This window comes from Leopardus geoffroyi, chromosome X (assembly GCF_018350155.1).
Source record: "Leopardus geoffroyi isolate Oge1 chromosome X, O.geoffroyi_Oge1_pat1.0, whole genome shotgun sequence".
Classification (NCBI taxonomy): Eukaryota; Metazoa; Chordata; class Mammalia; order Carnivora; family Felidae; genus Leopardus; species Leopardus geoffroyi.
This window is the reverse complement of record NC_059343.1, coordinates 31,414,366-31,436,443: the sequence shown is the minus strand read 5'-3', so window position 1 is coordinate 31,436,443 and position 22,078 is coordinate 31,414,366. Positions and strand designations below refer to the sequence as shown.

Genomic DNA, 22,078 nt, shown 5'->3' with positions numbered 1-22,078 from the left:
AACCTGACCTAGTACTCACTGGTATTCCTCAGAGTTCAACTTGTGGGCTCCACACCAGCAGGAAAAGGCCTAGGTCAATTAAGTATCATCAGTTTCCAGTTTGAAAATTCTACTCAACCTTCAAGGTCAGGCTCATGTTACTATCATAGGAAGACCTTGCTACCTGGCTGGAAGTAAAAACACTGTCCTCTGAGTTTCTAGATCACCATATTACAGACTTCTTGCAACACATTTTGCATTCTTTTTTTTTCTTAATGTTTACTTATTTATTTTGAGAGGGAGAATACAAGCAGGGAGGGGTGGAGAGAGAGGAAGAGGGAGGGAGAATCCCAAACAGGCTCCACAGTGTCCGCACATAGCCCAACATGGGGCTGGATCCCACAAACTGTGAGATCATGACCTGAGCCAAATCAAGAGTTGGACACTTAACCGACGGAGCTACCCAGGCACCACACATTTTGCATTCTTTTTAAACCATAACTGTTTTTATTTATGTCTTATACTTCCTTAGAACATTAAAAAAAATCCTCAGTAGGAGGAGCGTTGGAGGAAAGGAGACAGCATCCTTTAATACGGGACCATGAACCAGCTGCCCTCCACCAAGGCAGGGGGCACCACCACCTGTGTCAGAGCGGGGCTGCCACCACTACCACATGGCCTCTGCAGTTGGCACGCGGCCAGCAGGGATCCAGGAGGAGAGGAAGCAAGTCTACAGCAGATGCAGCCACAGCCACAAGGAGCTGAGCTGTGCATCCTGCATCCTAGTCTGGCGCCACTACACTAAGAACAGTGCCCATGCAAAACCCACCTCGTGACGCCGCGCAAGGGGATGGTAGGGCTGTGGTGGCTAGATATGCCGGCTGTGGGCCTGCATGAGTCACTCCAGGAGTATATGCACCTGTGCAGAGACCCAAGCCCTGCACTGGGACCTGCGCTCAGACACCTCCTACCCACCTGATGCTGGCGATGACAAACCTGAGGCGAGCCTGCCCTGACACCGGCCACCCTTCACCGTGCCTCAGGCACATAATGCCCACGACTGGTGGCTACAGGGCGCCTTTCGCATCAGCCTCGGAAAAGTTGGGAGGACGAGGGGCATGCACTCATGCAAAAGGCTCAGAAACCCACCCCTCAGCAAGCAGTTAGACTACAGTGGCTGGTTTCCCCCATACCACCTCACCTCACAGGAGAGCAAGGCCTGGATCCCACATAGCCAAATCTGCCAGCCCCCTCTCTTCTGCCTTGGGTTAACTGTAGCGTGGGCTCTTGTGGCAATGGACTTCCACTTGTCCCCCACGTGTGCATCCCAGCTTGGCCAACCTTCAGTGTACGGGTGAGGCCCAAAGCATCTTGCAGTCTTCTCAGCATCTCTGGGATTGGGACAAGTGGCTGGGTCCTACCTCCTTTTCGGCTTTTTTCTGCTCTCAGCAGTTACTGGCCCAGGAGCATCCCACCTCTGGTGTCTGGTGTCCACTGTCCTAGACAAAGGCTTCAGGACCTGTGCCCACACCCACCCAAGGCAGGAGGCCAAGGCTTCATGCTGGTTATTTCAGTTTTGGGGCCTGCCTCCTGGGGTATAGATAAATAAATATGCCCTCAGTGCCAAAAAATAAAATAAAATAAAAAAAGTCCTTAGAGGCAATAACCATGTTTTGTACTGCTTTACATTCCCTACAGTGTCAAATTCTTTTCCTGGCACGTGAAAGACATTTAACAAATAATTATGGATACTGCATAAGTGCCAACACAGAAGTATTCATAACTAGGCCACAGAAGAGATACAATTTATAATCTTGATGGAACAAAATGAAGTTTTTAATCCTCTACATGTCTTTTTAGCAAATATTAAAATATTCAAAGCATGTGAAAGCATAGAATAATTATCTTACCTGGATACATCCTTCATCAATCTTGCCCCTTTCAGGATCAATTTTAAAATGTGCAGTTTTTTTAAAGTGGTACGTCACGGAAAGTGACTTGGATCGATTTTGCATAATACACACCGTCTCTGAACGTTCACCCATAAAACAAGGTGCAAAATTAAGGAAATTTCCAGGATCAAAGTGTAAAACGACAGGAAGTCCTGAGCCCGTCAGTGCTAATTCCACTTTCCGAAATCGATCACCTATAAAAACAATAGCTTTTTAACATAAAAAGTGTTGGGAATCCAGAATATATTTGCTCAGTCCAAATAGTGTCATCTGAAAGACCTGATGAGACATGGGTAGCTCATTCAATCTTCCATTCGACAAAATTACTGAGTGCCTTCTGTATGCCAGGTACTGCTCTAAGCCGTGGGGCTACAGCAGTGAATACAATAGACACCGTTCTTGGCTCTCATGGACTTTATATTCTAGTGAGGCAACACTGACAATAACATTTCAGAAAGGATAAGTGATATGGAGAAAGGTAATGTAGGGTGAAGGGGAGCACAACTTGGCACCCAAAAATATGCCTCTTTGGCATAAGGATTATTTTAAGCTGACTATTTTTAATAGCAGACACACGAAAAGCTCTGAAAACTACGGGGAAGAAACTCTTATCAAAGAAGGCAGACACTTAAATCTGCCTAACAACCATACCCAGCCTTACTGTGATTTATCTGAAAACTTTTATAACTGGCTCCCACACCCCAACATCCTATGTCTTTAGCTGTAGATGATATTTAAAGTGATGGCTTGGGCATTTGGGGGGAGTTACTCAGTTTTCCTAGGTCTCTCCCATGTATACCAGATATATACATGTTATTAAATATTTCTGTTATTGCTTTTTTGGTTTCTTTCCCCTCTTACTCTGTCTTTTATTAAGGAAGGTCTCAACCAAGAACCCAGAGGTAGAGGGAAAATTATTTATCCTCTCCTACAAGGGTAAAACAGAGCACAATGTCTTGTGCTGCTCTTTTACATGGTAAAGTCCAAAAGGGCCTCTCTGATAGGGAGACGTGAGCAAAAATATAAAGGAACTCAGGACAAAATTCATATTGCAAAATCATATTGCAAAAATCAGGAAAAGCATATTGCAGACAACAGAAGAGCACGTACAAAGACTCTAAGGTAGGAATTTGCTTGGCACGTTCCAAAAACCCTAAGGGTAAGAGTGGATGGGTAAGAGTAGTAGAAGAAGGGTGAGAAATGGACAGATTTAACATAGGGTTTTGAGGGAAGAGTTAACAAAATTTGCTGATGAACTGGATATAGAATAGGAAAGTGAACACGCGATAAATGGTTTTGGGCCTGAGCGACTGAAGTGATAAAATGGTCATCTCTTGAGACAAGGAAAGACTGTAGGAGGGACAGGTTATGGGGAAACCAGGAGGGTTTTTCTGGACATGTTAGGTTTGAGATGCCTAGTAGATACCCAAGTGGAAACGTCTGCTAGGTCACTTAATGTATTTACAAGTTTAGAGTAAAGATGAAGGAGGAAGTCTTGGAGGTGTGAGGGGAGAAGGGAAGGTGTGTGATACTGATCTCATATTGTGGGACCCACTAGAGGCTAGTGATTACAGATTAAAAAGTGAAACCTCATGGCATGGTTTTGTGTTTTGCGCCAGCACAATTAGCTTCCCCGGTACTGACCCAGGGTAGGCTAAGAGTTGAATTTAATCAGGTTAGAGGTTTGCCACTCAGTCACTATGGGATATGGGCCAAGAAACTTAAGTGTACAGGGAAAAAGACAATTAAATTAATGGACAAGGGAATATAATCTGGGCAATAACATAAACACGGAGTTTTGAAGACACTAGAGAGAAGGTAGGAACTATACATTGTGGGCTCTAATTGGATGAAAGAACAGGTTTGTAGGGAGAGCACTGTAGCTAGAATCCAAAAGAAGAGTGTGTATTTCTTCAATGATGCTCTTACTAGCCAATCCCAGACTCTAAATTACCGTTAACGCAAACCTAGCATCTCCATCTCCATTCAAAACCAGATTAACTTGCAAGACTCAAACAAGTCTTCTGTCTACAGGCAGACAGAGTTCAAGTCACAAACCATGACACAAGTAGGAGCAGACACGCAACTTCTGTGCTAGGAAAACAGCTGAACCTTGCTCAATGATATCACTCATCCTGACACAAATCTTCTGGACTCATCTTTCTAGATTCAATCCCTCACCTGTCTCTATCTTTATTTTCTCTTTGATCTGTCTGGCTAAGCTGAACTCCCAAGTCTTGTTCCATTTTTCCTCGCTAGAGTCCATCTAATATTGCCTAAGAATATAAAAAGGACAACGCATCTTGACACATAGCCTGCAAGGCATATGCACGCTAGATATCATGTTTATCTAATGTCATTTAAAAATAATAAAGTCATCTAAATTCTAACTTGGAAAATTTTTATGGAAATGATTCTGAGGTTGACTTCTTTCTTAACATGTCACAAAAGACATTAAGATCCCTTGAATGTTTGCATTTTTGTTCTATTTAGTAATATTTTTATTAAATTGCCTCTACAAATATTATGTAAAAACTTTTAAACAATTTAAACTGTACATATTTGATGCTTATGTTCATTTTGTACTTACTTTTGATGGCTTTATTGTTATCATCTCTCAGAAATCCATCTTTACTTCCCACAGACTCAAATCTCAAAAAAAGAGCATAGTCTTGCCTATGTGAAGGATCGTAATTCTTTTTACCATCAATAATTAGCCTGTAAAAAATTACAATCAATTTTTTTTTAATTTTTCTAATGTTTATTTATTTTTGAGAGAGAAAGAGAGACAGAGTGCGAGCATGGGAGGGGCAGAGAGAGAGGGATATGCAGAATCTGAAGCAGGCTCCAGGCTCTGAGCTGTCAGCACAGAGCCTGATGCGGGGCTTGAACTCACAAACTGTGAGATCATGACCTGAGCTGAAGTTGGACACTTAACTGACTGAGCCACCCAGGCGCCCCTACAATCAATTATTTTTAAAGCAAAGATGATACACTCTATTACCTCCCATAAGGGATCAATACAATCCTTAAATCTATGCAAACAGATGAAAAATCAGTAAAGAAAATCTAACTGTGATCCATTTTCCAAAATTACTGCCCAGGATATAGAGACCCGCCAAAAGAAGGCCACAAAAATGGAAAGATTCTGAAAATCAGTTCATGACAACATTTGCAAGTCAAAAGTAACTTAAATACACTAAGTTGTCAGGGTCCAGCTGCAATGCCACTTTCTATATAAAGGATTTTCTTTCCAGGCCGAGTTCACTGCTAATTAAGAACTCTGTTCAATTCTCTACAATAGTCCTTACCCCTGGGTGTAACCGCAAACCTCTGTTCCTTATCTGTCTCCTCCTGTGGCCTAAGCACATATTGCTAGCCACACTGTCCACATTCTTAGAGGAGAACAAGATTTGTAACAGTCAAATCTCATCAGAGGAGGAAAAGGAAAGGAAAGGAAAGGAAAGGAAAGGAAAGGAAAGGAAAGGAAAGGAAAGGAAAGGAAAGGAAAGGAAAGGAAAGGAAAGGAAAAAGACCAAAGTGAGAGATGGGTTACTTCATAGACGTAAGTAAACTGTCTTTACCTGCCTTACCTAGAGGTTAGCTTTTTTAGCAGTGGGTACTCAAATATACACACAAAAATAGGCTGACGTGAAATATTACACAGAGATGCAAATAGCACACTAAAAACTTATTTAACTAAGACTTCCAATCATACTCATACCTATGAGTTTATGCTAGACTCTCAAATAAAGTTAACATGCTGCCATGAAAAAAAAAAAAAAAACAGTTAGAATTTCAAAGATTGTGTATTCAAGAGAATCTTACACATTGACCAAAGAAATCTCCCACAGGCAGATACGACTCAGAAGGCAATTACAGATCGTACAAATAGAACCAACAATTACTTGATTACCCTCCTTAAATTAAAACACAATTCAGTCCTCTACAATTGATATCAACATCAAGTGACTCTGTGGCCAGAGAGAGAAGTACATTGAACATTGCCTTCTCACAAAGGGAAGCATACAATTGGATCAGTTATTACCACACACGGCAACCACTCAAGTAGAGCTGAAGTTGCTAGTCTATGTTTAAAACAGCATTTCCAAATATATTTTCAAACTAAATAACCAAACCAAGTACACAGAATTATAAAAAAAAAATAGATACACTGGCAAAAGTACTAAAAGTCTGTATGAATTTCAGCAAACAAGTATGGTTGATTCCAGTGGCTGCTATAGGCTTAATATTCATGCTACTTGGCAAATGTTCTGCTGTGGCAAGAGCATCCTCTTTGGAGGCCCCTGCACATGCGGCATGCCGCTGGCATCACCTGACTATTCTTACAGGGACAACCAGGTCTTGGTTGCACAGACTCATTTGGAACCATAGTCAAAAACAACACAACGCGGGGCGCCTGGGTGGCTCAGTCGGTTAAGCGTCCGACTTCAGCTCAGGTCACGATCTTACGGTCCGTGAGTTCGAGCCCCGCGTCGGGCTCTGGGCTGATGATGGCCCAGAGCCTGGAGCCTGCTTCCGATTCTGTGTCTCCCTCTCTCTCTGACCCTCCCCCGTTCATGCTCTGCCTCTCTCTGTCTCAAAAAAATAAATAAAACGTTAAAAAAAAAATTTTTAATAAAAAATAAAAATAAAAAAATAAAAAAAAAAACAAAAAACAAAAAACACAAAGCTTCCACTCCTACAAGGTCTGGAACAATTCACAATCTAACATGAAATATTTAGAACAAAATTTTTAAATATTGGAAATTATATTAACCATGTTTGAAATGTTTAGAGCCGTAATAAGAAAACACTGATTTGCACATTCTGACAAGTTGGACTCTTACAATCAATGTGATGAACGTCTGACTGATACACTTTCAATTAATAACAAACACCAGAATTGAATTTTTGCTTACTTTGGGCTGAAACAAAATGTAATTATGGTCTTTTGATAAGGTAGCAACCTCCCTTCATTAGGAATACAGGAGATAAAAGTGGTAACATCTATGTTCTTTATTCGGCTTAAGTAAGGGAGATTATTTAAAGCAACATCTGTTCTTTGTTGAATATTAGTACCCTGTAATATAAAATCAGAAATACAAAGAATATTAAGGCAGAACACAAAATATTTCAAGAGGAGATCATCAAATAATTATTGAAATTTTAGTATGGAAGATCAAGAATATGTAGGTCTTTAACATATATAAATTTGACCAAGGCACATTATAAAATTTTAAAAACTGTTAAAAAATTCATGAGAACAGAAATCCCCACAACCAGCTACTAATCTATAAGAAGCACTTGTCTGGTGTACTTCAGATACATATTACTATCAATGTTAGTTTAATTTACAGAATTGTTTGAGGTTATCCTTGAAGACACATGAAAGGGAATCCTATCTATCTGCACATTAAAACATACTTAGAATAATTTAACAGCTTTTTCGTTATTAGTAAGTTCAAAACAATCTGTTTCAAAACATAATGCCCGATCTTCCCCTGTTACACTGTTTACTTACCAGTTCTTCTCCAACTGAATCATCCTGTATTATGGCCACCCAATTTATGGGTTCTGGGTTATTATTGTACAGAAGTGCATGTTCGATTTTTGAAGTTCCGAAGAAAACAGAACCAAAGTGTATGCATTCCAACTTCTTGTCACCACTCATGTTTAGCAATTCAATAATCTGCTCAACCACATGAGCTTTGACCCTCAGGAGCATATCTGGACGACCTTGCAAACTTACTCTACAAGATAATAAATTATACATGTATATCTTAAGTGGAATTTTATATACTTAATTTTTCTCCTAAGTATTTGGATCAACAGAAATTTTATAAAATCACATTATAATTAAAATTCAAAAGCTTAAGGGCAGTTCCTTTCACGTACATGCCAGAGAATGTCACGTCCTTCTGTCTGAATCTGCACAGTAGAACGGCATACATACAACCTAATTCATTGTCCCCAAGAAACAAGAGAGTTGGAAAATAATCATATGAATTGACTCCAAAAAAGGACTTACTGCAAGGTCCATATCACCAATTATTTCATAAACACTAGAATTAGATGGGATGATTTAGATGTCCACCTATAGTTCTAGAATTCTGAGATTCTTTTCTAACTCATCCCACTCTCCCAAGTCCAACAGCCAACCTCATCCCCATCCTAATAACCCAATTCTCTATGAAGCAAAGTATGCCAGCAAAATCCCACTTGTTTGCTGAAATGAAGATCCCGCCATAAAGCTTCACTTCCCAGACTGATTTCAATTCCCTTTTGAAACAGCCCACACATGCACATTTATCCCCTCTGGCATAAATGCAATCTTCTTAACTCTCATCCCATCAAATACCTCAAATAACTGACCACTCCACAACCATCACTCAAGTCCTTATCTTACACTACATCTCCATCACGTTGGCGGTGGCTGATACCATCTATGCACATCTCTCCTCCCTTAGCTTCCTTGACGCCATACTTTGCCAGTTTCCTTCTAACTTATTCAGTCTTTATCTTTTCATTCTAAGACTTGGATATTTTATATATTCCATGGATAATGGTGTCTCTCTCCCACTCTTTTATACTCTATCCTCCTTGTCAAAGTTGTTTTCGACTTCATGCTTCATCTACAATTTATCCACTGACAATCCTTAAGCCAATATACCTAGACCAAATTGCTTCTGGGACTCAAGGTAGGTAAATCTAATAGGCGCCACAGGATTCTGCAAAGCAAATTAATTCCCACATTTTAAACCTGAACTCAAGATCCTCTCCCACAGACCTGTCCTTCCCTTTCTATAACCAGTCACTACATCTAGTTAAATCTGCCTCCACAATATTTCTCCAATCTGCACACTTCTCTCCATATGCCTGATTTGTACCTTAGCTGAGGTCTTCATCACTTCCCTTCTGCTGTACTATTACAGTTTCTAGTCAGGCTACCCCTCCACATATGTACTCCCTGATTTGTTGTGTCCACTGTTATCAGCACAACCTTTCTAAATTGCAAACTAATCACCACACTCCCATCTTAAAATCTTCCTGAGATTCCACAGCCTTCACAATAAAACCTAAGCTTCTATCAGGGCTCACAGATGTTTCTCGAACTTTTTTTTGGCTGTGACCTCCAGCAAGACATGTACTTACACTACAAGCACACACACATGTACACACATGCATACACAGGCACATACACACACACACCCAAAACAAGTTTTGCAAAACATCTGTCCTTACTATATGACATGCATTCTGCTATTTTCTATTTCACTGTTTTGATACTGGTGGTGACCCATTATAGTGATTGTACGTGCCACTAATGGACTGAGACATACAGCATTAAAAAATGCTGTCCTATGAGGTCCTTTACCAGACCCTGCACCATTCTGGTCTCATCTCACATCACTCCTCACCTCCATCTCTACCTTTACATCGCCTCAGCTCTCTCAGTGTCTAACACCATCTATTCACCTCCAAGATTTCAAGTCTTCTACTTGCTCTGTCTGAAATTACTCTTCTAACCCAACCCCATCACCAATACCCACCGCCCCTATACGTGCATGCACACGCGCACGCGCGCACACACACACACACTCAGCTCAGATCACACCACTGCTCTCTGCCTGGCTACTTCCTACTCACCAATACTTCTTTGGGTATGCTATCACATCCTTACTGGAGCCCTTTCATGATCTACTCCTTCACCCCCATAAAATCCAAACCAGGAGCCCCTGTTATGTGTACCCATAGGCCATCCTCTGGCTCTTCCCATTTTTGAGTCTCCCGTGCTTGGCAAACAGTCGAGACTCAATGAACAAATGTTGACTGAAAGAACAAAGAAGCTAACGTACATTCAAGACAGTAGGCATATCTGAAGAGTAAAAAAGGAAAGTATTAAGTACTACATTAGAATTAAGATCCATGGTATACTTACTTTGCCACTTCATTTACAATTCTGGGCTGGTCTGCACACAAATCCACTTTAACAATCACTGATGACTTGGACTCCACAACACCATTACTTGGAAAAATGACAATGGGCAATTGGCCCTGGTATTCTGTTTTAAATGTACCTAAGGAGAACAAGAGCAGATGGTTTATATCTGGATCCATACAGTGTTACATTCACATTCTTAATAAGGGTCAGATATACATTACAGAGTATACAGTCTATCGTGGACCAAGAATCACAGCTTTAATTGTAAGTTTAGTCTCTGGGGTCACCCAACAGATGTGAACTGATTGTTAGGACTCAAGCCTCATTGATAGTTAAAATATACTGTCTGCTTACAAAGTTCAGACACTTACGGTAAGAATTTTGTATATGTTAGTCTGTATAATCCTCAGAGTGCTTCTGTGATATAGGTTTAATCATTAACTCCATTTTATAAATAAGGAAACAGAAGCTTAGACTGGTTGAATGATTTATCCAAAGACACAAGTATTATGGTAGATTAAACTGCTGACCCCAATTCTTGACCTTTCTCTGCATCTTACCATTACACTACCATGGACAAAATATGTTTTCCTACCCCTTGATGTTGGGCCTGATGATGCAATTCGCTTTGGCCAATAGCACGTGGGTAGAAGGGACAACATGCCATCTCCAATCCCATATGTTCTCTTGCACTTCTACCGTGTAAAGTACTTAAGTAGCTACTGTCCCTATGGCCTGTGCTTCACAATGAGCTCATGTGGAGCAGAGCCCCCAGCTGACTCACAGACTTGCAGTAACAGAACATTCCTGACTGCCTAGGTTTGAAGCAGAACTACCCAGCAGAGCACAGCTTAGATGAGTTGAATTCTAGCCATTCTGCATATAAATAAACAATTAAAAACTAATTGCCTTTTTAAGATACAGAATTATAGGGTGGTTTGTTACATAGCGATAGCTGACTACTACAGTTAGAAACTAATAGAGCTTGGATTTTCACTTGGATGCTTCTGACCTAAGGGCTCACACTCATAGCCATTGTCAGTTGTTGTTTTTTTTTTTTTTTTTTTTTTAAGATTTATTTATTTAAGTAATCTCTGCACCCAATGTGGGGCTTGAACTCACAATCCCCAGATCAAGAGTCACATGCTCCACTGACTCAGCCACCCAGGCACCCCATCACTTTTTGATAAATGAATTCATGCAGTTCACACAGGGAAAGAGTAAAAGGAATGTGTTTCTAAGAATCAAATAGCATATGAGAAGGAAGTTACAAATACGTCTTATTCTCTTATTCTGAAAACAGAAACAGTGCATAATTTGTAGCAATGTTTAGTGCGTGTATTAGAGCATGCAGTCCTTGAGATCACACATTATGTCTTCTTCATCTCTGTGGTCCTAGCACTGCACACAGTGCCTAGCACCAAGAGGGGTGCTCAAAATATGCCCAACAAATGGAAGTAGCCAGTCATGTTTCCTTAACGTGCAATATAAATATTATACAATATAAACACAAATGAGCATGCTGCTAACATGAACAACTTGGCAAATTCCCAATTTACCAATTTTAAATCACATTTGATGAAATTTTCAAAAATGATTCATTTAGCTTAGGAAAATAAAATATTAGCATCATAAAAGTACTGAAAATATAATAAAGGTAGTAAAACTTTTTTAAGTACAGAGATGATCTGATGGAAAAGGCAAACAAACTCACAGTAACAAAATTTGTTAATCCAATCACTTCAGACAAGTGCTAAGAACAATCTTTAAGGGTGTTTTTTTTCTGTCGTAAAACAAAAATTTATAAAATTATATCTGTTTCAAATAAATAAGTATTATTGACTCAATTCTCCAGAAAAGGCAAATTATGTGAGTCCAGGTAAGGCTGAGTCAGTGAGATAGTTCCTATATTGTAACCACTTTGATATAATTTGACAAAAGAATTTTAAGTATTTCAAAAGTTTATTTTAGGAACAACCCGAAACTGAAAGAACATTGTTCAGTCTTCTAAATATATTAAAAGAGTGGCTACACAAACACTAATGCGTCTTATATAACTTTAACACCACTAGTAATAATGAAATATTTGACTTTTATTTTTAAAAAACTAACAATAAAAGGACATCAGCTTAAAGGAAGGGTGTCATTGAAGAAAGGATGTTACAAAAGGAATTTCTGTCATCAAATTCTCATTTCTTTTTAGATAGGACCCTGGCTCATGTTCGGAGAATGAACTAGAAGGAGATAAGGGATTTCAGAGAAATCATTTCAGTTGGTTTGATTACTAAGCAAAAGATGATGATGGCCTGTTGTAGACAAGTGAGGATGCACCAGAAAAAAGAGGATTACTGAGGTAATTAGGGAGTGAAGAAACAGGATTGAGTAACTGACTAAGGGGGTAGGAGGTGAAAAAAAGGAAGAGGTCAAGGATTTTGTTAACTTTCTGACAGGCCCAAGTACATGGTGGTGACATTTAATTAAGAAAAAGAGAGAGAGAGAGAGAGAGAGAGAGAGAGAAGTTTTGGGGGAAAGGCGAGGAGGAGTTTGGTTTTAGATGTGTTAAGTGTGAGAAACCTGAAGGAAATGTAAAGTGTGGGATAGAGCCCAGTGAGGTAACAGGAATGAGAGTGATTGCCTAAGGGACAGCATATAGACTGAGGTCACATGTGGGTGGGCCTAAGGCAAACCCTAAGAAACACTCACATTTAAGGAACCCAAAACAAAGGGACAGCAATCCACAAAAGAGAACTGAAGGGAGGCAGTAGGAAAAAAATAATTCTAACATCAAAATCGAACATTTATTGAACACTTAATATATATCAGAGAGTGTGCTAAGTATTTTATCAATTACCATCCCAATTGTAGGAGGCAGGCACTATGTTTATCTCTACAATGGATGTCCAGGAAGTGTAAATACTTGCCTAGGGCCTCCTAGCCAGTAAATGTTATAAGCAAGATTTGGGCCCTGGAAGACCTCACTCCAGAACCTGAACCTCCATTTTATGTAAGCCAGTGAGGAGCCATAGAAGCCAAAGTTTTGGCTTTTGTGTTTTGTTTTGTTTTGTTTTTTCAAGACACCAGGGGCCAACTGTCTGAAATGTTGCTATTTAAGTCATGTAAAATAAACACTTAGCCTTGTCCACTGATGTGATTTAGGAAAGCACATGGCCTGCGAGGCTACCTACAGCTGGGACTGAGATGACGGTCCTTTGAACAGATCTGTGTTTTTTGAATGAGACTTGCTTTACCTTCTCTAGAGAAGGTGATTAAGTATACATGGTTACCTTGCCTTTATCCTTCCAAAATACTTTTAGAAACTATGAAGTAGATTTTCATGTAAAAGTATTTTTAAGATCAAGCCAGGGCACAAAGTCTAATTTTATAGGATGCTAACCAAAAATCAAGAGTCACATACCCAAGGTCATTGTTATTTCTTATGTATGCTTTTTTTTTTTTTTTTTTTTTTTTAAGGTTTCCTTGGGTCTAAGCGTACCAAGGATAAACCAGTCTCCATGTCACCAGATGACTGTTTTGGAGACTCTTCAGAATGCTCATAGGAGATTAAGCAGGTTACTTCTAAGTTGAATAACCTTTCATTGAAAGCTTAACAGTTTATTTTTATTTTATTTTATTTTATTTATTTATTCATTTATTTTTGAGAGAGAGATAGAGAGCACAAGTGAGCGAGGGGCAGAGAGAAAGGAATAGAGAATCCCACGAGGTGCAGAGATGGAGAGAGAGAGAGACAGTGTGGAGCTCAGAGTGGGACTTGAGCTCACCTGAAGTGGGGCTCGAACTCACGAACTATGAGATCGAGACCTGAGCCGAAGTCAGACGCTTAAATGACTGAGCCACCCAGACGCCCCTGTTTTTTTATGTACTAAAATGACAAATCATTTTTTTCTAATATCCTGGTAAAATTATTTTTAAAGAATTTTTTTATTCAAGTACAGTTGACATATAATTAACGATTCTTTACTCATACTGAGAGATCACTGAACCAAATCAATTACACAAAGGTTTATTGAATGTCTGTGATATACCCAGCATTGTATTATGTAAGAAACTTATACTGCGATTCCATGACATCAGTTTCCAAGAAAACAAACAATATGTGTTGAGAATAAGTAGTGTGTGTTTCTCTGAGTAGTTAAGGAGGATCTCAAGGACCAGTACTGGACTTTGTCCAATTTAGCAAATTTCCTGGTTTACAGATGATGGTAGGCTTTTCTAGACAATAGAGAGTAGAGAGATGATGCTAATGATCAGGGAAAGGGGAAGAGTGGGCATTAAGAGCAACAGAAAGGTCATATAGCTAGGGCAAAATAACCCAAGTAAACCTAAAGTTTGAGGAGTTCTAAGGTAGCTGTTCAAGCACGGAAATGATATGTGAAGATCACACTAGGGACTTTAAAGACTGTTCTACATGATACCACGTGAATAGAAAATGTCTTTGCAAATATTCAAGCTTACTGAGGGGAAAAGGGAAATGATTGCAATTCCACACGTGTTAAAATAATAATGCTTTTTCCATGATGTTCTTTAAAAGGTAAAAACTGAGAAACAACAAAACCAAAGAACAGAACATGGAGTTCACCAGCTCACAAAGTACTAATAATAGAGACTTATCTTAAAGACAGAGCCAGGTCTTCAAAATGAAAAGACAAGCACTAATTTGCACAGTTGGGAGTACACTTAGCAAATATTCTTACAGAGGGCCAGAAAACAAAATGTATTCAACAATATTTGGCTAAATCCATGGATAATTATTCCATAATGGGCTATAAAAATAAAAAATCATGAAGTTGTTACATGGATCAACTAATAACCCCAGTGTCACTACCAGAGAGAGAAAACAAAGCCGTACCTACCATGAATCTGCTGAGTGTGGCTTTTTAATGTCCTCTTAAGTATGCATATAAATGTATAAACATTTGATCTTTGACTCTAAAACTATAAAATATTTGTCACAAAAAATCCTTTTTTAAAAACTGTATTAAAATCATCCTTGGTTGCTAAATCTATTTTCTGCCTAAGTGTTTTTCCTCATAAAAATACACTGTTATTCTCATGAATATTTATATACTGTGCCAGTAGGTAATAAGGACTTTATGACACCTTACAGTAACCTGCTACTGTGAATATAAAACATAAAATCAATTTTGCTGATGGTAGAAAAATAATATTCGAGTCAGAGAATGAGAAAGTCAACACTAAGAAAATGTGTTTTATTGATAACAATTTGTAAGGTAATAGTAATTAACATTTCATAGTACTCAATTATAATTTATAGAATGGGGGCGCCTAGGTGGCTCAATCGGTAGAGCATCCGACTTTGGCTCAGGTTATAATCTTGAAGTTCACAAGTTCAAGCCCCTCGTCAGGCTCTGTGCTAACAGCTCAGAGCCTGGAGCCTGCTTTGGATTCTGTATCTCCCTCTCTCTCTGCCCCTCCCCTACTCACACTCTGTTTCTGTCTCAAAGATAAGTAAACATAGGGGCGCCTGGGTGGCGCAGTCGGTTAAGCGGCCGACTTCAGCCAGGTCACGATCTCGCGGTCCATGAGTTCGAGCCCCGCGTCGGGCTCTGGGCTGATGGCTCAGAGCCTGGAGCCTGTTTCCGATTCTGTGTCTCCCTCTCTCTCTGCCCCTCCCCCGTTCATGCTCTGTCTCTCTCTGTCCCAAAAAAATAAATAAACGTTGAAAAAAAAAAAAAATTAAAAAAAAAAAAATAAATAAAAAAAAAGATAAGTAAACATTAAAAAATTTTTTTTTAGGGGCGCCTGGGTGGCTCAGTCAGTTGAGCGTCCGACTTCGGCTCAGGTCGTGATCTCGCGCTCTGTGAGTTCAAGCCCCGCGTCGGGCTCTGTGCTGACAGCGCAGAGCCTGGAGCCTGTTTCAGATTCTGTGTCCCCCTCTCTGTCTCTGACCCTCCCCCATTCATGCTCTGGTTCTGTCTCAAAAATAAACGTTAAAAAAAATTTTTTTAAATAAAAAATAAAAAAATAAAAATTTTTTAAATATAACTTACAGAATGTAGTATTCACTACAAATAATATGCACACACAAAATATTAATACAATACTAAAAGCCAATGTGGATTACTTTTCTTAAAATGTCTGGGTCTAGGGGCGCCTGGGTGGCGCAGTCGGTTAAGCGTCCGACTTCAGCCAGGTCACGATCTCGCGGTTCGTGAGTTCGAGCCCCGCGTCGGGCTCTGGGCTGATGGCTCAGAGCCTGGAGCCTGCTTCCGATTCTGTGTCTCCCTCTCTCTCTGCCCCTCCCCCGTTCATGCTCTGTCTCTCTCTGTCCCAAAAATAAATAAACGTTGAAAAAAAAATTTTTTTTAAAAAAAATAAAATGTCTGGGTCTAGATCTGAGGCTTATTTTTATTTATTTTATTAAGTAAAATAATACTAAATATTCTTTTAAGATTTTTTTGTAATTTTTTTTTTTTTGAGAGAGAGAGAGAGAGAATGAGTGAGGGAGTGGCAGAGAGAGAGGGAGACAGTGAATCCAAAGGAGGCTCCAGGCTCTGGGCTGTCAGCACAAAGCCTGACACAGGGCTCTAACTCACAAACCACAAGATCGTGATGTGAGCTGAAGTCGGACATTCAAACAAATGAGCCACTCAGGCCCCCTAAATATTAAGATTAAAACCATATATATTCGTTACTTACAGTTTTTATACATAATAAAAATGTACAGTTTGGTGATATTTTATAATAAAGAAAGGATATGATTGGGGCGCCTGGGTGGCGCAGTCGGTTAAGCGTCCGACTTCAGCCAGGTCACGATCTTGCGGTCCGTGAGTTCGAGCCCCGCGTCAGGCTCTGGGCTGATGGCTCAGAGCCTGGAGCCTGTTTCCGATTCTGTGTCTCCCTCTCTCTCTGCCCCTCCCCCGTTCATGCTCTGTCTCTCTCTGTCCCAAAAATAAATAAACGTTGAAAAAAAAAAATTAAAAAAAAAAAAAAAAAAAAGAAAGGATATGATCAAAACTTTGCAGGATTTGGAATGGACAAGTTAAGAAAGATTTTTGGAAAATAAATAATAAAAACAAAATTCTCTCAATTATATACCACTACTCTAAAATATAACCAGAGAGTCTAAAGGACCATACAGCCCACAATCACTAGCCATGAGAGGTTCTATCTGTAACACTGGAGTCAGACCACAAACGAATCTAATATTCTACAATCCCACAGGCACCAAAAACTTAAACATTTAAAAAATTAAAGCATGGAAAATTGAAACAAGTAACATCTGGTGAGGAACAATGATCAGTTTTATTTGTTTAACCCCAGGAAGAAATCAGTAAAGTGACAAACTGACTTTGTTATTGTTTTTTTTTAGTTTATTTAGTTATTTTAAGAGAGAGAGAGAGAGAGGGGGGCGCCTGGGTGGCGCAGTCGGTTAAGCGTCCAACTTCAGCCAGGTCACGATCTTGCGGTCTGTGAGTTCGAGCCCCGCGTCAGACTCTGGGCTGATGGCTCAGAGCCTGGAGCCTGTTTCCGATTCTGTGTCTCCCTCTCTCTCTGCCCTCCCCCGTTCATGCTCTGTCTCTCTCTGTCCCAAAAATAAATAAACGTTGAAAAAAAAATTTTTTTTTAAAAAAAAGAGAGAGATGGGGCGCCTGGGTGGCGCAGTCGGTTAAGCGTCCGACTTCAGCCAGGTCACGATCTCGCGGTCCGTGAGTTCGAGCCCCGCGTCAGGCTCTGGGCTGATGGCTCAGAGCCTGGAGCCTGTTTCCGATTCTGTGTCTCCCTCTCTCTCTGCCCCTCCCCCGTTCATGCTCTGTCTCTCTCTGTCCCAAAAATAAATAAACGTTGGAAAAAAAAAATTAAAAAAAAAAAAAAAAAAAAAAAAAAGAGAGAGAGAGAAACAGTGCAAGTGGGGAGGGGTGGGGGCTGTTGACAGAGAGAGACAGAGAATCCCAAGCAGGCCCCAAGCTGTCTGCACAGAGCCCAAAGCAGGGCTTGAGCTCATAAACTGTGAGATCATGACCTGAGACGTAGAGTCAGTTGCTTAACAAACTGAACCACCCAGGCATCCCCTCCCTTTGTTTTAATAATTCTCATTGCTAAAACAGCCACAGAAAATATCCTCACTTAATGTAAAAGAGGTTTGAATTTAAGACCAGTTTTATGTATTCAAGATGCAATCTCATAAAAAAATGCCCTCTCTATGTGGACCTGGTCCTCATGTCAGCAATGGAAGCCTTGCCACCCCAGATCCTTAGTATCTAATGAGGACAATGAAGGGTAAGTGATTTTATACCTACTCTATACCATCAATGAATAGTGTGCATGAACACACACACATACAGACACACAAGCCTTTATGGAAACTCTTAGGTCACAGTAAAAATCTCGAGAAATAATCCCATCTAGAGAAGAGAAAAGCATCTACTCTCTGAACAAAAAGTTAGTAAGAGCCTTCTAGGGACCATCATGTGAACTCAAAGTTGAATACGAAAGAGAAAAAAAAAACAAATAGGTATTGAGTGCATATGATAAGTGCCACACTAAAACCTTAAGTACATACATAATTAACCATAGTTCATTTTATTAACCACAGTTTATAAATGAGAAATATCAAGTTCAATGTCCTAAAAGATACTTGCCCCAGATGACACAGCTAGTAATGCATTGTGCCCTGATTCTATCCCTGGATGGCTCACTCTAAGGACTATGTCACGCCCTTAACACCATCCTGCCTTCTGTCCACAGGGAGATCACCAGTCACCTGGGAGTCAGGCTGTTAATCAGAATCATAGGGAGATGGATTCATCTTTCCTGAATTATTATCTATCATTTATAGTAATCCTGTTTAAGGGCCTTCAGTTCTGAGCTATTTCAAATGATAGACACCTTACGGGGAGAAGGAATGAATAAGAGAATCCATTAATTATACCAAGTATACATTTCAAATAATACCAACTTATAAATTAATTTATATAACATTAAATTATATATATATATACATATATATAAATTAATTTATATGACAGAAAGTATTTACCTGGAGCTCTGCCATGATTAATGATATTAATCTCTTTACAATATACTTTGCTATTGGCAACCAATGTGCCAAAATTAACTTCTGACTCAATTTCCAATTGACAGGCTGGAATCAACCTAGGAGAGGAGAAAAGAGGACAACATAATTAGCAATTATAACTTCATACTTAAATCTACAGGGGGACATATATAGACACTTTTATAGTAATTCCTTGTAAGACATTTACATTTCCTTAAAAGTCTGTTGATGGCATATTTGTCAGTAAAAGGAACTGAAATAAAGACATGAAAACAAGATAATGAGATACATTTTTAACAAAGAGATCAGACTTTATGCATCTAAGGACATAGTACACCCTCTTAAGTACTCACCTTGAAAGGCTACCCACATATCTCAATATTTTTTGCCACTCAAAACATTTTTGGAATCTCCACCTAGGCCTATAATACATTCTTTGGCCCCTCCTCAGAAAGGGGGAGAATTGATCTTTACAAAGTAAAATAGTTCAGATGATGCCAAATCTGATGAAATAAAAGAAGGTGTTATGCTATAAAATATCATTTGGGGACTAAAACAAGATCTAAGCACTAAAAGATACAATAGATTTTTCACCTGTGTCTCTAACTAAAAGGGCTCACTGTAGCATATCTATAACACATGTTTCCTACACATTTTAAAAATCCACTGTAATTCTATATGCACATCTCACAAGGATACATATATTTTATATATGGAAAATTTATAATTTATTAACAAGTATATTATCTTGTTTGATACTAAAAACTTCATTAAAAGGAAACAAATATTATTATGGCTCCTATGTTATAGATGAAAAGCCAAACACTTCCAAAGCCTCAATGATTTATCTGAGAAATTATTTGTATATAACATTGGTGAACTTAGCCTTGATTTTGTTAGATTTTAAGTGCATTACCCTTACAAACCTAACAATGATAACAGTGCCAATAATAAATATAGTAATAACTGATCTCTACTGAATCCTTAGGTTATGTACCAGACACATGAATTAAGTAATTTACTCCGTATAGGATATAACTTCCAAAATATAAATACATACAGACACATGCACAAAGACATAAGTAAGAATACCTGAATAAAACATTCACAAATACTGCTTTATGCACTGGTGGTCTGGGCCTTCTTTCTGAGATGTATGTTTATATGGGAGTGTTTGTGTATTATTGGATATATAGAGACATTCCAGAGATCAGCCAGGACTATCCTGTATATGCTGCTTCTTTAAGGAATACCCATGTTCTTCTCATGAAGACGTTGTAATTTTGTAACAGGAAAAGGGAAGATCAATGACCTCAGTGTACATAATTGCATTAACAGAGTTTAAAGGATCTAAAAGAGGCACTCATTACACAAACAATATAAGATATGAAGGCGAACATTCGTTCAAACTATTTCTCTAGCTGGGTTCAGAAACGTATCTTAAAAATAATTTCTTGGATACGTTTTTCAATTTGAGCCTTGTCACCTTTTCCTTTTAAGAGCATGGCATCATCTTTAGTCACAATGACCTCTCCAACTTTTCCTAAGTCCTGAGGCTGAACATCTTCAAGATTCAGAGTCAACCATTCTTCTCCGAACACGGCACCACCAGTAGCAATAGCCCTATCTTTAAGCTGGTTCTTTCTATTGTCACCAAAACCCGGAGCTTTGACGGCTACAACCTGAAGACCAACTTTTAGCCTATTCAAAACAAGTGTACTCAGAGCTTCTCCACCAACATCTTCAGCAATTATGACCAAGGGTTTAGGGTGAGCATTGGCAATTTCAAGAACAGGTACAATGGACCAGACACTAGAAATTTTCGTTTCACTCAACAGAACATAGGCATCTTGGAATTCACATTTCTGCCCTTTTGATGTATTAATAAAGTATGGAGAAATATAACCTCGATCAAACTTCATGCATTCAATAATTTTTAATTCATCATTTAGTTGTTTTTCCATCCTTTACTGTGATAACACCTTTTCTTCCAACCTTTTTCACTGTATCAGAAATGATGTTGCCAATTTCTTTGTCTCCATTTGTATAAATGGTAGCAACCTGAGCAATTTCTCCAGGGGTTGTCACAGGTTTAGACTGCTTCTTAAGTTCAGCAATTACAGCATCAACAGCTAACATCACACCTCTCCTGATTTCCACTGAAAAAGTATCCAAGAAATTACTGAACAGTTAGATATCACAACTAGTGAATATGAAAAGGAAAAACTGAATGAACATCTGGCAAAACTCTCAGATGGAGTAGCTGTGCTGAAGGTTGGTGGCACAAGTGATGTTGAAGTGAATGAAAAGAAAGAGTTACAGATGTCCTCAATGCTACCCGAGCTGCTGTTGAAGAAGGCATTGTTCTGGGAGGGGGTTGTGCTCTGCTTCGGTGCATTCCAGCCTTGGATTCGATAACTCCAACTAATGAAGATGAAAAAATTGGTATATAAATCATTAAGAGAACACTCAAAATTCCTGCAATGACCATTGCTAAGAATGCAGGCGTTGAAGGATCACTGATAGTTGAGAAAATTATGCTGAGTTCCTCAGAAGTTGGTTATGATGCTATGCTTGGAGATTTTGTGAATACGATAGAAAAGGGAATCATTGATCCAACTAAGGTCATAAGAACTGCTTTATTGGATGCTGCTGGCGTGGCCTCTCTGTTAACTACAGCAGAAGTTGTAGTCACCGAAATTCCTAAGGAAGAGAAGGACCCTGGAATGGGTGGAATGGGAGGTGGTATGGGAGGTGGCAATGTTCTAATTCCTAGAACAGCGCTTTACCATTGTTAATGAACTGTGAGAGGAAGCTCAAGGCAGTGCTCCTCAAGAATAACTTCAGAGAAGTCAGTTGAAGGAAATGAATGAAGAAAAGCCTGGCTGATGTTTAAGAAAATCACTATAACCATCAGTTACTGGGTTCAGTTGACAACATATAATGGTTTACTGCTGTCATTGTCCATGCCTACAGATAATTTATTTTGTATTTGTGAATAAAAAGACATTTGTACATTCCTGATAACTGAATGCAAGAGCCATGTACCAATGTACTGCTTTCAACTTAAATACTGAGGTATTTTTACTACTATTCTGTTAAAATAAGGATTTTAGTGCTTGCCATCACCAGATGAAAAGTTAAGAAGCGGCCTTTTTGTGGAGA

General features: G+C 39.2%; 1 protein-coding gene and 1 long non-coding RNA gene across 2 annotated transcripts in view; one reads left to right on the top strand and one right to left on the bottom strand.

Annotated features, from left to right (window-relative positions):
- Positions 1-22,078, bottom strand: part of CFAP47 (cilia and flagella associated protein 47) — a 553,185-nt gene that overhangs the window by 522,896 nt on the left and 8,211 nt on the right. The window contains exons 3-8 of the mRNA XM_045471009.1: positions 18,896-19,011; positions 9,874-10,012; positions 7,456-7,684; positions 6,854-7,014; positions 4,522-4,649; positions 1,890-2,125 (exon numbers count right to left, since the gene is read on the bottom strand). Of these exons, the coding sequence (XP_045326965.1) occupies positions 1,890-2,125; positions 4,522-4,649; positions 6,854-7,014; positions 7,456-7,684; positions 9,874-10,012; positions 18,896-19,011 (1,009 nt within the window). The remainder of the gene's footprint in view (positions 1-1,889; positions 2,126-4,521; positions 4,650-6,853; positions 7,015-7,455; positions 7,685-9,873; positions 10,013-18,895; positions 19,012-22,078) is intronic.
- LOC123594253 lies at positions 1,258-21,937 on the top strand. Its single transcript, XR_006710724.1, has 3 exons — positions 1,258-1,268; positions 13,701-13,705; positions 21,844-21,937. It is a non-coding gene; the product is annotated as an uncharacterized LOC123594253 (long non-coding RNA).